Source organism: Carettochelys insculpta, chromosome 12 (assembly GCF_033958435.1).
Source record: "Carettochelys insculpta isolate YL-2023 chromosome 12, ASM3395843v1, whole genome shotgun sequence".
Lineage (NCBI taxonomy): Eukaryota > Metazoa > Chordata > Testudines > Carettochelyidae > Carettochelys > Carettochelys insculpta.
In genome coordinates this window covers 39,037,918-39,049,875 of record NC_134148.1, presented here as the reverse complement: position 1 = coordinate 39,049,875, position 11,958 = coordinate 39,037,918, and the positions used below count along the sequence as shown (strand labels likewise).

Below are 11,958 nucleotides of genomic sequence, written 5' to 3'. Positions count from 1 at the left end.
TGCCCCTGGTGCACGGTTATCAGTGTCCCAGTTTGATTCTTGCTCCTGCTTTGGGACTTCTATTTTGTCCCTGATCTAGCCCATAGACTAGGCTGGTCAGAGTCTGCACAACCATCTCTGGCAACAATGGAATTTATCCAAGCAAAGATTTAATCATTCTTCTGCCCAATCCCTGGGTCTTCAGTTCTCATTACCAACAAACTGTTCTGAAGCTGAGTGTGCTTAAAAGGGAGCTTTATTGCCAAATCTCAAAGCTCTTTACAAGCAGAGGACAGTGTTGCCTTTCCACCTACCATGACAGTGGATTTTCAGATGCAATCATCCCCTGCTGCTGGCTAGCGCATTCACTTCCTTCCTGTCAGAACCACGCAGCTGTGGCCGCTCTTGTACAAAGCTGAAACTCAGTCATGCTCCACCTCGACACACCTACAGTGTCTTCGGACACGAGAAAGCAAGCTTAGTGAAGCCAGAAATCTTGATTGGAGAAAAGCAAGAGGCTCATTGGTGGTAGGGAAAATGGAGACGGGAATCGTCCTGCTAGATCAGTGTGATGAGCCGTCTACTCCAGAACCCAACTGTTAAAATGGCTAGCACCAGCTGTTATAGAGGAAGATGCAAGAAACCCAGAAGACTGCTATGGAGTGACCTGCCTTCCCTCATTAGGCAGAGACTGGCTTGTGCCCTGAACAAGTATGTGTGTGAAAACTTCAGAACTAATTAAACATTCTAAAGAAACCAGCTTTGTTTATATATATATAAAAGCCCAGCTGAACCAAAATTCTAGTGGGCGAATTGTTTTTCAATGTAACTGGCTAAACCTATTGGGGAAAAATTCAAAAAGCTATTTTCCCTGAATTAATGTAACATTCTCAGCCCTGGAGACACTGGGTGTTAAAAAGAGAGTTCTCTTAAGTTATACTTATTTACAAGACATAGTACATAAAGGCAAGTGACATTAGTGCGTACAATATTTAGCCCTGGCTTATAAAAAGGTTTCGCTGTCCCATCTCCTAACTGATTCCAGCGTCTGTTGCTAAGATTCCTATTGGGGCTTCAGTAAAATGTCAGACACCGGCTCATTACAATATTGAGAATAACAAAAAGAAAATACAGTAAATATAAGTACATCCTAGAGATTCTTGCTGCATTAGGTAGGGATATCTGGGACTCTTCATCAGCTCTACAGCAGGTAGATATTTATAGGTGGCACACTGTGATGACAAAATACTTGTAAGAGTGAGAATACACATATATATATCAGAGATGAGTCTGAGCTGGAGCCAGACCTTCCCCAGGGTTCAAGGGTATTCACATCCTGGGGTCTGGTTTGATCCTAGTAGGGATCAAGGACAGCTTCAGAACTGGGATTTGAAACATCAAAATTCTTGCCCACGTGCTTCTGGTCTGGCACATCCTATTACACATACCTTCCCATTAGCCATCTGTTTATTCTTGATTATATAATTTTATCTCACAAATGCCCCCCGCTCCCTGAAGGCTGATGTCCCAAAATATACTGTGCACACCAGGTTTGTGCAGCGCATGTTCACATTGCACAGTGTTCAGTAAACAAAAGTGCACATGCAGAGAAATACGTTATTAGATAGTTGGTAGGCACTGAATAGACCAGGTCTGTATTGTTAGCCCTTGTCTTATAAGTACGTCTCATTACAATACAAGATCTCTCTGTTCACATTGACTCTACAGCAGTAAATTATGCAGAACCAGAATTCATCCTTGGCCTGCACTGAGAGGCATGATGCTCTGGACGACATGTATTTGCAAATCTGGTTTCTAAAAGCATGGTTGTTTTGGCACCTGGAAATCAAGCAAATTCTACTATGTAGAAACTTCCTGGGTAATGGAATAATGAGAACGAGAATGAAAATATGGACTACAACATGTATGGGATGGTCTACACTACACAGACAGGTCGATCTAAGCTACGCAGTTTAAGTTACTTCAGTAGTGCAGCCCAAGTTGATGTAGCTTAGACCTACTTACTGTGGGATCCACACCACATTGGGTTGACTGGAAAAACTCTCTCATAAACTCTCCTAATTTGGGTTGTTCAGGTGGAGTACAAGAGTCAGTGAGTGAGTAATTGGTGGTTGATTTATCACATCTATACTGGACACACTAAAGCAACACCTGCTGGATCAATTATTGCTCTGTTGATCCAGTCCATAGTAAAGATATGACCTATGATCTGTTTGGGAAAGAGGCAGTTGAAAACAATGCTGTTTTAATTACATGATTTAGAGGCGCCTGGTTGATTGACTACTTATTTATTATCTGGGATGTTACCATTTTTCAGTTCATTAATTGCCTTAGGTCAGGACTGGGCCATACCTGGCTAGGAGCATTCATCAGCTGAATTTGGAAGAAGGGAAAAAATACTATAGTTTGAATTTTAGTTTGCTGCTGTTATGGCAGATGTTTGTAGCATGGAGTACCACAGAGCCACCGTGTGCTACAGAAGAAGGAACCTGAGTTAAAGATGATGGATACCATGATCCTGGCTTAGTACTTGTAGACGGCACACACTCCTCGGTAGTATATTTTAGCAGTAAAAACTGCCAAGTCAAACTCTCTCTTCTGGCTCAGAAATTCTTCCTATTCTGCTGGGCCCTAGTTATCATCAGACAAAGATCCAACCCTCCTTTGCTGCTCAAACCTCAAAAAGCCAAGAGGAAATGGTGGAGGCCTTTTGGCTCTCTGAGTAGTTAATGTGGTGCCATTGAGAATGAATATTTTAGGGCAAAACTCTGAAAGCATGATAGGAAGGCTACATCTGCACTCTTTTATGACCTGTCTTTGTTGGGTAAAAGAGCATCACTGACCTTGGACTGCCAGGTAGGTGACCTAATTCACAGCCGCATATGTCGTCTGAGGGTGCAAAGGATAATTAGGCATTTAATCTGTCCTATAAAATATACTTCTAAAATCATTTTGTCACCATGAATATTCCCATCTCATTATGTCTGTCTCTCATTGGATGCTTAGCCAAATGTAACTGCTTTTAACAATAGGACCGAAGATCGGGGAATTTTGCGATTGCCTTCCATGGGAATCAGCCTGAGCCTTTGGCTGGGTCTACATTTGCCCCCAACTTCGAAGGGGGCCTGGTAATCAGGCTGTTGGGAGATTACTAATGAAGTGCTCTAACGCATATGCTAATTCTCTCCCATGACAACTTCGAAGTGTCAAATTTTGAAGTGCCGGCATGCGTGTAGCCGTGGGCACTTTGAAGTGCCTGTGCTACTTTGAAGTGCCTTTACTCCCTGATGCACGCCAGCACTTGGAAGTTGGACACTTCAAAGTTGCTGCAGGGGAGAATTAGCCTAATGAAGTGCTGCATATGCAGCACAGCACTTCGTTAGTAATCTCCCCTCAGCCTGAGCACCACGCCCCCTCCAAAGTTGGGAGCAAGTGTAGATAAGCCCTTTATGTCATAAGGCCTTCTTCCTTTCAGTGTGCTGAATTCAGCCACCTACTCTCCAATAATTAAAATGCAAAATGCATTTCTCTCAAGGTCTTTAAATACTTGTTCACAGAGGGGTCATTCATGCCCAGCAAACAGCTATCAGCATAGCCAGAGCACGGCAGGTAAAAACCTAGGAAAATGATATTAGCTGTTCCACTAAAATCGGTGGCCATAATGCACGTGTAATCGGTCAACTTCACAGGACAAAGCTGCTCACTATACAGCAGGGGGAGACTCTGCTTTCCAAACAACCAGCCAACTGCTCCCACGACCATCCAAACAGCTATTTACTTCTACAATACAGGAGCCTCTAGGTACCAGGTCAACATGTTTAAAAATTAACATTTTGGGCTGCTTCAGTTAGTAGCAGGGATTTCACATGTAGCAGTGCTGTCTAAAGGAATGAGCACAGAGTTAGGCCATGTCAACATTACCCGGAAGATCAAGCATGGGTGGGTCGATCTTCTGTGATTCGATTTCGCATGTCTGGTAGGGACACATGAAATTGACCTATCAGAGGTCAGCAATCGACCCCCATACTCTTCGCCATTGTGAGGAGTAAGGGAGGTCGACGAGAGGCACCCTCCCTTGGACCTTCCTCAGTGAGGACGTCCAGGTAAGTCGATTTCAGATAACTTGATTCCAGCTATGCAATTGCCGAAGCTAGAATTGTGTATTTGAAATCAGCTTATTGTCCTAATGTAGAAATGGCCTTAGGGACAGGACTGTTAAACTCTATTTCTGGCTCTGAAATGGACTCCCCCTGTGGGCAAACCACATCACTGCCTCCCGTTTTCCCAAAGGCAAAATAATACCTATTTGGCAGTGGTCATTTGAGCCTTAAGTAATACTTGTACGGTGCTCAGAACATGCAAGGAGTGCTGTGTTTAAGTCTGGTCTACAGCTGAAAACAATAACTTGCCATCACCACTTTGCCAGTTTCATGTGGATTTCTGGGGGCTAATCTAGACTTACTTGAAGATCGACCATGGGAAAATTGATCTTCTGGAGTTTGATTTTGTGGCAAAAGCGACCTCGCTGGGCTTGGCTGTCAACTTCTGTACTCCATGCTATCATGTGGAGTAAGGGACATCAACGTGAGACTTCCAAGCCCGGGACGACACTAGGTAAGAAAGTCGATTCTAATACGTCGATTCTAGCTATGCTAATGGCGTAGCTAGAACTGCGTATCAGAAATTGACTTTCTGCCCTAGTGTAGATCTAGCCTAAGTCAATTTTTTAACAAGCAACATGTTTAATGATTATCTTTGGAGACTATTAACTGTTTGTTCCAAAATGTGATTGGACCAAGCAGTCATAACTTGTGAGCAACTGAACAAACTGAGCAAAATCTGTGTGTTTGCAGCTAAACTTCCCAGTGGAATGGTTCTTCGTTGGCAAGACTCTCTGGTTGCCAGTGCACGTCAGGACAACTGCATGGCTTCCATGCTAATTTATACAAGCACACATGAATTTTACTGGAATATCCATTGCCCTCCTTTGAAAAACTGACCTTTAGTCTGACTACCAGTGTTCCGAGGTTGTTTTTTTTTTTTTTTTAAGAGCCTGATCCACAGCCCATTGGTGTTTTTTTCCACTGACATCAATGAGCCCTGGATCAAGACCTTAAAGAACATTCACATTTTTAGCAATTGATGTTCAATGTCCTCTAAGTTCCTACTGTGATCAGAGATGGGAATATGGCATGAAGACAATAAAATAAAACTGCAAATGAAATGCCCTACTTTGCTTTCTGGTGTGTGCATTACAAAACATAACCTTATTTGACACTGGCCTAGTAATGGTGTAAGTCGTAAATAGCAAATGTTTAGAAAGAAGTGTCGTCTGATGTACATCTCAGGGAGCACTTCTCCTGTAAAGAGTTACTAGATCCTTCTGGTTTCCTTTCTGTTTCTCTGTCGGCTCCTTACTCAGTTCTCCTAACCCTTTAATTTCTTGTAAGACTTGTGTTGCTTGCCGAAGCTGTTCTACTGCCTCACTGAGTAACGTCTCTGCATTTACTGGGGGGCCATTCCCCTCCTGTGCTTGTTCTAACTCTCCATGCAAAACCTTTTGCAGAAGTTTCTCTGTCTTTTCCCTCTCACAGGCCAATTTCTCCTCCATTTTAGCCAGGCAAGAGGGGGGCTCCTTGTGGAAACCTGGACCTTGAAGTGCTTTTTGTGCATCTTTTGATTCATCCACCAGGTCTCCTACAGATGAACAGCGAGTTCTGCGAGGTGAGGAATTCACTACCGACTGCGATGAAAGCATTTTCTCTTTACTAGGAGCATTTGTATTTTCTTGCTTTGCCTCTGTATCTAAGGAAGTCTTTACTTGTTCCTGTATTATTTGTGGCTCCTCTTTCTTAACAGTAGCTCTCTCACCTCCTTCTTCAAGCTCTACTTTTTGGGGAGTGGATTCTGTCATTTCTCCATCTTCCATTCCATCCCCAGGGGAGGTTGAATCATTCACACTAGCTGTCAAATTTTCTGATAAAATCTGCAGCTGAATCAGAGGTTTCACAGTAGCCATTTCGACCACCTGGGTGAGGTTTTCTTTACTGCCATCCCTGGACGGTTTCAAGCCTTCTGCGTTTGGAGGGTGGGGGTCTGATTCATCCCAACTGACTCCTTTCAGCTTGTCGGATAAGATTTTAGGAGGAGGAATCGGAGGCTTTGCCGTACTGCTGTTGCTGACCTCCAGGACGTTCTCTTTATTGTCCTCAGTGGATGTTTTGGATTCTTCACCATCCTCACCCTGACTGATTGAGCCCGCGTCCTTGGAATTTAGGTCTTCCTTTGATGGCATGTGCCCTTTCAGCTTAGCTGGAGGCAACAAAGGCTTTTTAAGCTCTTGATCAGCATCTTTGTTCTCCATGCTCTGCTTCTCCGACATGGCACTGGGTTTTGCAGGCGGCATAGGTGGCTTTGGAGTCTCTTTTGGAGGTGGGACGTTATCAGTATCGATGACAGTCACGGTGAAGTCTGGAGGGCCATTATCCGCTACGTCTAGATCTAGCCTCAAGATTCCATCTGATGTAGATTTGGCAACCTGAAAAATGTAACGTGGAAGAGGTTGTTTCAGAATTTGTCCTGTTATCAAACCCCAGAACTATCCATCCTCAAAACCAGTCTTAATAAATCGTTTATGTCAAGGAAGCATATAGAGCAGGGTGACTGAGGGCTTGTATACTGTGTTACATCGGTGCCACTGTAGCCCGTCTGGTGACGATGTGCTATGCTGAGGGGAGAGCACTCTCCTGTTGGCATCGTTAATCCACCTCAGTGAGAGACAGAAGCTATATGGGCAACAGAGCATGTCCCACTGACAGAGCGTGGTGGAGGCTCTGCTTTAAGTCAGTATAACATACATCACTCTGGGCGTGTTTTATTCACTCTCCTGAGCGATGTAACTTATATCACTTTCAAGGGTATCTTAGACAAGCCCTGAGTCCAGCTTCTGACTACAAATCTCTTGTCCCCCCCCAGGGAAGACTGAACCAATGTGCCACTCACAGGGATAGCTGTTGAAGTATCCTGGAATATTTGATCCCCTTACTACTCAAGCCACCCCCCTGCCCCACCAAGAGTATGCATTCCCAGATCTCCTGTTGCCACTTTCCTTACATAACTTGTTGCATTTCCTTAGCTTGATTAAAACACACAGTCTGTTAGTTCATGTATTGAATCCTTCAAGTCAGGGGTACTAATGGCTGATCTCCCGGAGTTTGAATCTTGCGTGCCTAGTGGGGATGCGTGAAACCAAACTATCAAGGGTTGACAAGTCAACTCCTGTCCTCCACAATTTCATGAGGAGTAAGGGAGGTCAATGGGAGAGTTTCCCCCATGGACCTCCCTCAGTGAGGACGGCCAGGTAAGTTGATTGTTGATCCATTGATTCCAGCTACGCAATTGCCGTAGCTGGAACTGCGCATCTACGATCGACTTTAAGGCCTTACTTCTGTCTGCTTCCTCCACTCTCTTGACATCATCTCCCTTAGCTGGGTTGAGCCAGAGCCAGCAAGCCCACCTTCACGCCACAAGTGCCGAGCAAAGCTGCTCAGCCGTATTGGCCAGCTCGGAAGGGATGGGGTATATCTATACCAAAGCCCAAATTTCCTAAGGCTTTGTCTACACTGTGCAGCTTGTAATGACCCAACTGAGTCACTACAGCCGTGTCGCTAAAAGTCAGGCAATGTAGCCACTGTTTATCAGCAAAAGCTCCACCCCCAACAAGTGGCATTAGCTTTGTCAGCAGGAAAGCAATCCTGCCGAGAAATACTGTTCATACCGGCGCTTGTTGTCGCCAAATCTTTGGTTTTTTTTACGGAGGTGTGTCACTTTAATACCCAATGTCATTTTAGACATAGCCTAACTCACCTATCCATCCCCAGGGGAGAACTGAGGAGACAGGCCCTGTGAGAGGAAGCTTCTGGGACAGACAATGCCAAAATGCCTCTAAGCTGAGACTCTCTCAGTGCGGGGAGGCTGGCTACGGTGACCCTCCCACTGGAGCTCTTTCAAAAGGCCTCTCAACCCCAGCGTGTGTTTCCAGACTCTCTCTTCTCAGTACGTGCCCCAGGTCTCCTGTGTGTAGCTAGTCCAGAGTAGCTCCCTTCAGGATCACGTGACCAGCAATTAGGATGTCCACTTAACCCCTCCACCATGCTTTGGTATGTTTATTTTTAATTACTCTCGTCCCTTCAAACGTCTGGTCATCCTCTTTATTGTGTCCTTTCCGTAAGGTGACAGGAACAGAACAGGGGTTTCAAGACAAGGAGTCACTATGTCATAATGTCAAGTATCGGAGGGGTAGCCGTGTTAGTCTGGATCTGTAACAGCAACGAAGGGTCCTGGGGCACCTTACAGACTAACAGAAAAGTTTTGAGCATGAGCTTTCGTGAGCATCTGATGAAGTGCGTCTGTGCTCACGGAAGCTCATGCTCAGAACTTTTCTGTTAGTCTGTAAGGTGCCACAGGACCCTTCGTTGCTGTGTCATAATGGAGAACTGAGCTGTGTCCCCTTCTCCTGGGTCTACAGCCTGTTTCTCGTGCTCAGAGATGTTGACTTTACGATTTCCCTAGGGGAGCTGGACCCCACACTGCCCTGCCCCCCCCCGCCTTTTCCTCCCACGGCTCCTCCACCTCCAACCCAGTGCCTCCTCGTGCCATTGAACAGTTGACCATGGTGGGCGGGAGGCACTGGGAGAGAGAGGAAGGAGCTGACACCTGCGGCTGCCGGTGGGTGCTAAGCAGCCACTAATTTTTTCTGTGGATGCCCCAACCCAGAGCAGCCACAGAGTCACACCTATGTTCTGACTGCTCTTCAGCAGCGTTGGAGCCAGCACTACCACCTGGTCCTTCTCAGCCTCTTGCTGCGTTTGAGGAAATGGTGAATTTTTAGACTTCTGGTGCAGTCTCATTCCCTTACATTTCCCAGGGGCAAAATGTGCCCACTGCCGCTTCACCAGCTAAGTCACAGGGAATGCTACTGCTCTCCTTTTCCATACCAGCACTGCTGTGTGCATTTTCTCTTCCACACAGACAGAACTGTCCCCAGTAGTAATCCTCGTGACATGTCAGTATCCAGAGGTTTCCAACCAAAATTACATCCACTCAGATGTACTCTGTCTCCTGTGCTCCCTGAAGACCTTTATTATACTGTAAATGGCAAACTGTTCCCTTCAAGAGAAGGGCATTTGTAATGACAAGAGCAGAGATTTCAGGCACTGCTTACAAAGCAAAAAGGCAATCATGGTGGATAAAATTCCAGGAAAGCATTTGTGCTCCTGAGAGCTTTTTGAGTAGGAGAGTGGGAATTTCTGGCTCTCCGGTGAGTTATTTCTGTGCTTTCTCTCTTATGGAAGATTATTCAGTGAATGCTGCAGATTTGTGTGTGTGTGAGAAAGTAGAAAGCTTTGGACCATTTTCTCTGCGTTAAGACCATTGAGAATCAGAAGGTCAGAGTCCACGAGCTATGACATTTGCTGAAAGAGGTTTAGCCTTAAATCCATTCATTAGTGTAATCCTCTTCTAAAGTATCACCACATCTGCAGTGCAGAAACTCCTTCAGAAATCACAGGACTCTAATGTTTATTATCACCTCTTCTATAAAAGAACCATGGGGATGTGTGTTTGTTTTACACGCTTGGTACAGGCAAGCTGCAGAGAACTGAAAATAGGCAAGTGGCTCTATAAAACTATTTTAGAGAAAGCAGTGATAATCCAAATTTTGTACTTCTTCATTTGTTAGCTGTCAATTAAGCAGTAATGGCAACTGCCAAACAACAAAGCAACCCCGGAATGACAACGGGCTCACAAAATATAACAAGCATGTTGTAGTAGCTACCAATCTGAAGGAGTCTAAATCTTCAATAGCTGCTGTTCACCTTCCCACAGATTAAAAACTTTGCGTTCCCTTACCCTTGCTACCAGCTGTCTCTATCTGTGAAGAGTGGGTGACATTGAAACTTTTAATCCACATGAACAAAAACAACGAGGAGTCCTGTGGCACCTTACAGACTAACAGATTTATCGGAGCCTTAGCTTTTGTGGGCAAAGACCCACTTTGTCAGATGCATGTGATGAAGTGGGTCTTTGCCTGCAAAAGCTTATGTGCCGATAAATCTGTTGGTCTATAAGGTACCACAGGACTCCTCGTTGTTTTTGCAGATACAGACTAACATGGCTAACTTCTGCTGCATGAACAATATACTCAGGAATCATTCTCACTGATGCCTGCTTGGGACTTTTACCAGCTGGAGACTGCCTACAGCCATGTGATTTCACAATCCTGGTTGCACTCTTACCTCTTTCAGATGAATTCTGGTAGGTGGTCTGCGCCCTTGGCCCACTTTCACTCGGTCTCGAGTCACATGTTCCAGGGGCAAGCTCTCATCTACCTTTACCTTTAGATGCGGTGGAGCGGGGAGGAAATAGGAAGAGAAAGGAGAACAGGAGAACATCATTGACTTATCAACGGACACCTAAAACCATCTCACTGAAAGGGCATGAGAGTGTTTTTCTCAGTCAGTTCTGGCAAAGTTGCATTTGTAGCCAGCATGGCTTCTGAACATCTCACCATTACAATCAGGTCCCAGGTTTCTAAGCTTGCTGAAACCAAGGCTCTAACACTTGTTTTCTGCGTGTTTTTTGTTCATTAATATCATTATATTGCCTTCAAACATACAATCCTTTTCAGAAGCAATTACAGTATCACTCAGTGCTGCAGTCTTATTTATAGCCACGTGTATTCGACACTTGCGCACTTACAGAGTTGCCAAAAGCTTCTTTGTAAGCAGGAAAGTTATTCGAGACTTAATTTATGTTTGTGGACTGGGCTCCTTTACCTTCCTAGTGCACATACAGACAATCTGTAGGGTTTCGTCTTAGAAAGCTAAAAGTTGGGGGAAGACTTAAACATTCAGACTTACAGCAGGCTGCCAGCAATGTGCAAAGCGACCAAACATTGCTCTATGGGGCTACAACATCTACTTAGTGTTTTCAAAGCAAATCCAGCTGTGATTTGGCATAGCTACAGTCTGAACCTTAGCCAGGGGCCCTTGGAACACAGTGCTAGCTCCAGATTCTCAGCTTGGTTTGTGACATCCACATTCACGATGGCTGTGCATGAGGGCAGAACTGACCTCATTGACAAAATGCTGTGCTACTTCTGAAATCCCCACAAGTGAAGCTGAGGGAGCCCATTACACTTTCTGAAGTTTGCCAGTCCCTCGTACTTACAGGGCAGGAAAAGAGGGCACAAGAGACCTGTTGTTCTGCATCCGTCTGGGCTGGGAATGTGGCAGGGAGATGTACTAAAACTACTGTAAGAGGTGAAGGCATGTTAATAATCCTGACCTGACTGTGAACTGTATCAGCAGATCTCGTTAACAGAGCTCTCCTTGTACAGTTTTAATGATCTCAGGAAGCGGAACAGAAGGTGTAAGCAGTGACCTGGATTAATTGCAACAGAAGCTGAATTAACAGGTTTACTTACGGGAATTGCAACATGAAATCCGTTGCCTCAGATATGGAAAATGAGAAGCAATGCTAAGTCTCTTGACTATTCTGGCTGATGCTTGGCTGTGCCTACCTAGTGAAAGCGGCATTATGGGATGTTGCCACAGCATACCACTTCTTAGTGATCCTGGATGTCATAAGGGGCCTACACTGATATAGGTCAGTAACTACACTGGAACCGGTGAGTCGCAGAGCTGTCCTCAGGAATGGAGAGCCATGAACGTCTCTTTACATCGCTCCCACCCCCACCAGCTGCACTCAGTGCTCATTGGCCACAGCCAGGGATACTTCCTCAGTGTCTGAAGGCACAGTCGGCAGCAGCCATAGGGGCTTTGGAAATGCCAGGTGATGTGTCTCTTTCTGCTTACGAGTTTCAGCTTCCCAGCAAGAACAGAGTTCTCTGGAGCAGAAAGAAGGACCAGGCCTATCAGTTCAATTTTCCAAAATGAA

General features: G+C 45.1%; 1 protein-coding gene across 1 annotated transcript in view; it reads right to left on the bottom strand.

The window, feature by feature from the left end:
* Positions 1-217: 217 nt before the first annotated feature.
* The window catches only part of PLEKHO2 (pleckstrin homology domain containing O2), a 49,378-nt gene continuing 37,637 nt past the window's right edge, over positions 218-11,958 (bottom strand). The window contains exons 5-6 of the mRNA XM_075007041.1: positions 10,296-10,394; positions 218-6,538 (exon numbers count right to left, since the gene is read on the bottom strand). Coding sequence (XP_074863142.1) covers positions 5,345-6,538; positions 10,296-10,394 — 1,293 coding nt within the window. The 3' untranslated portion in view covers positions 218-5,344. The remainder of the gene's footprint in view (positions 6,539-10,295; positions 10,395-11,958) is intronic.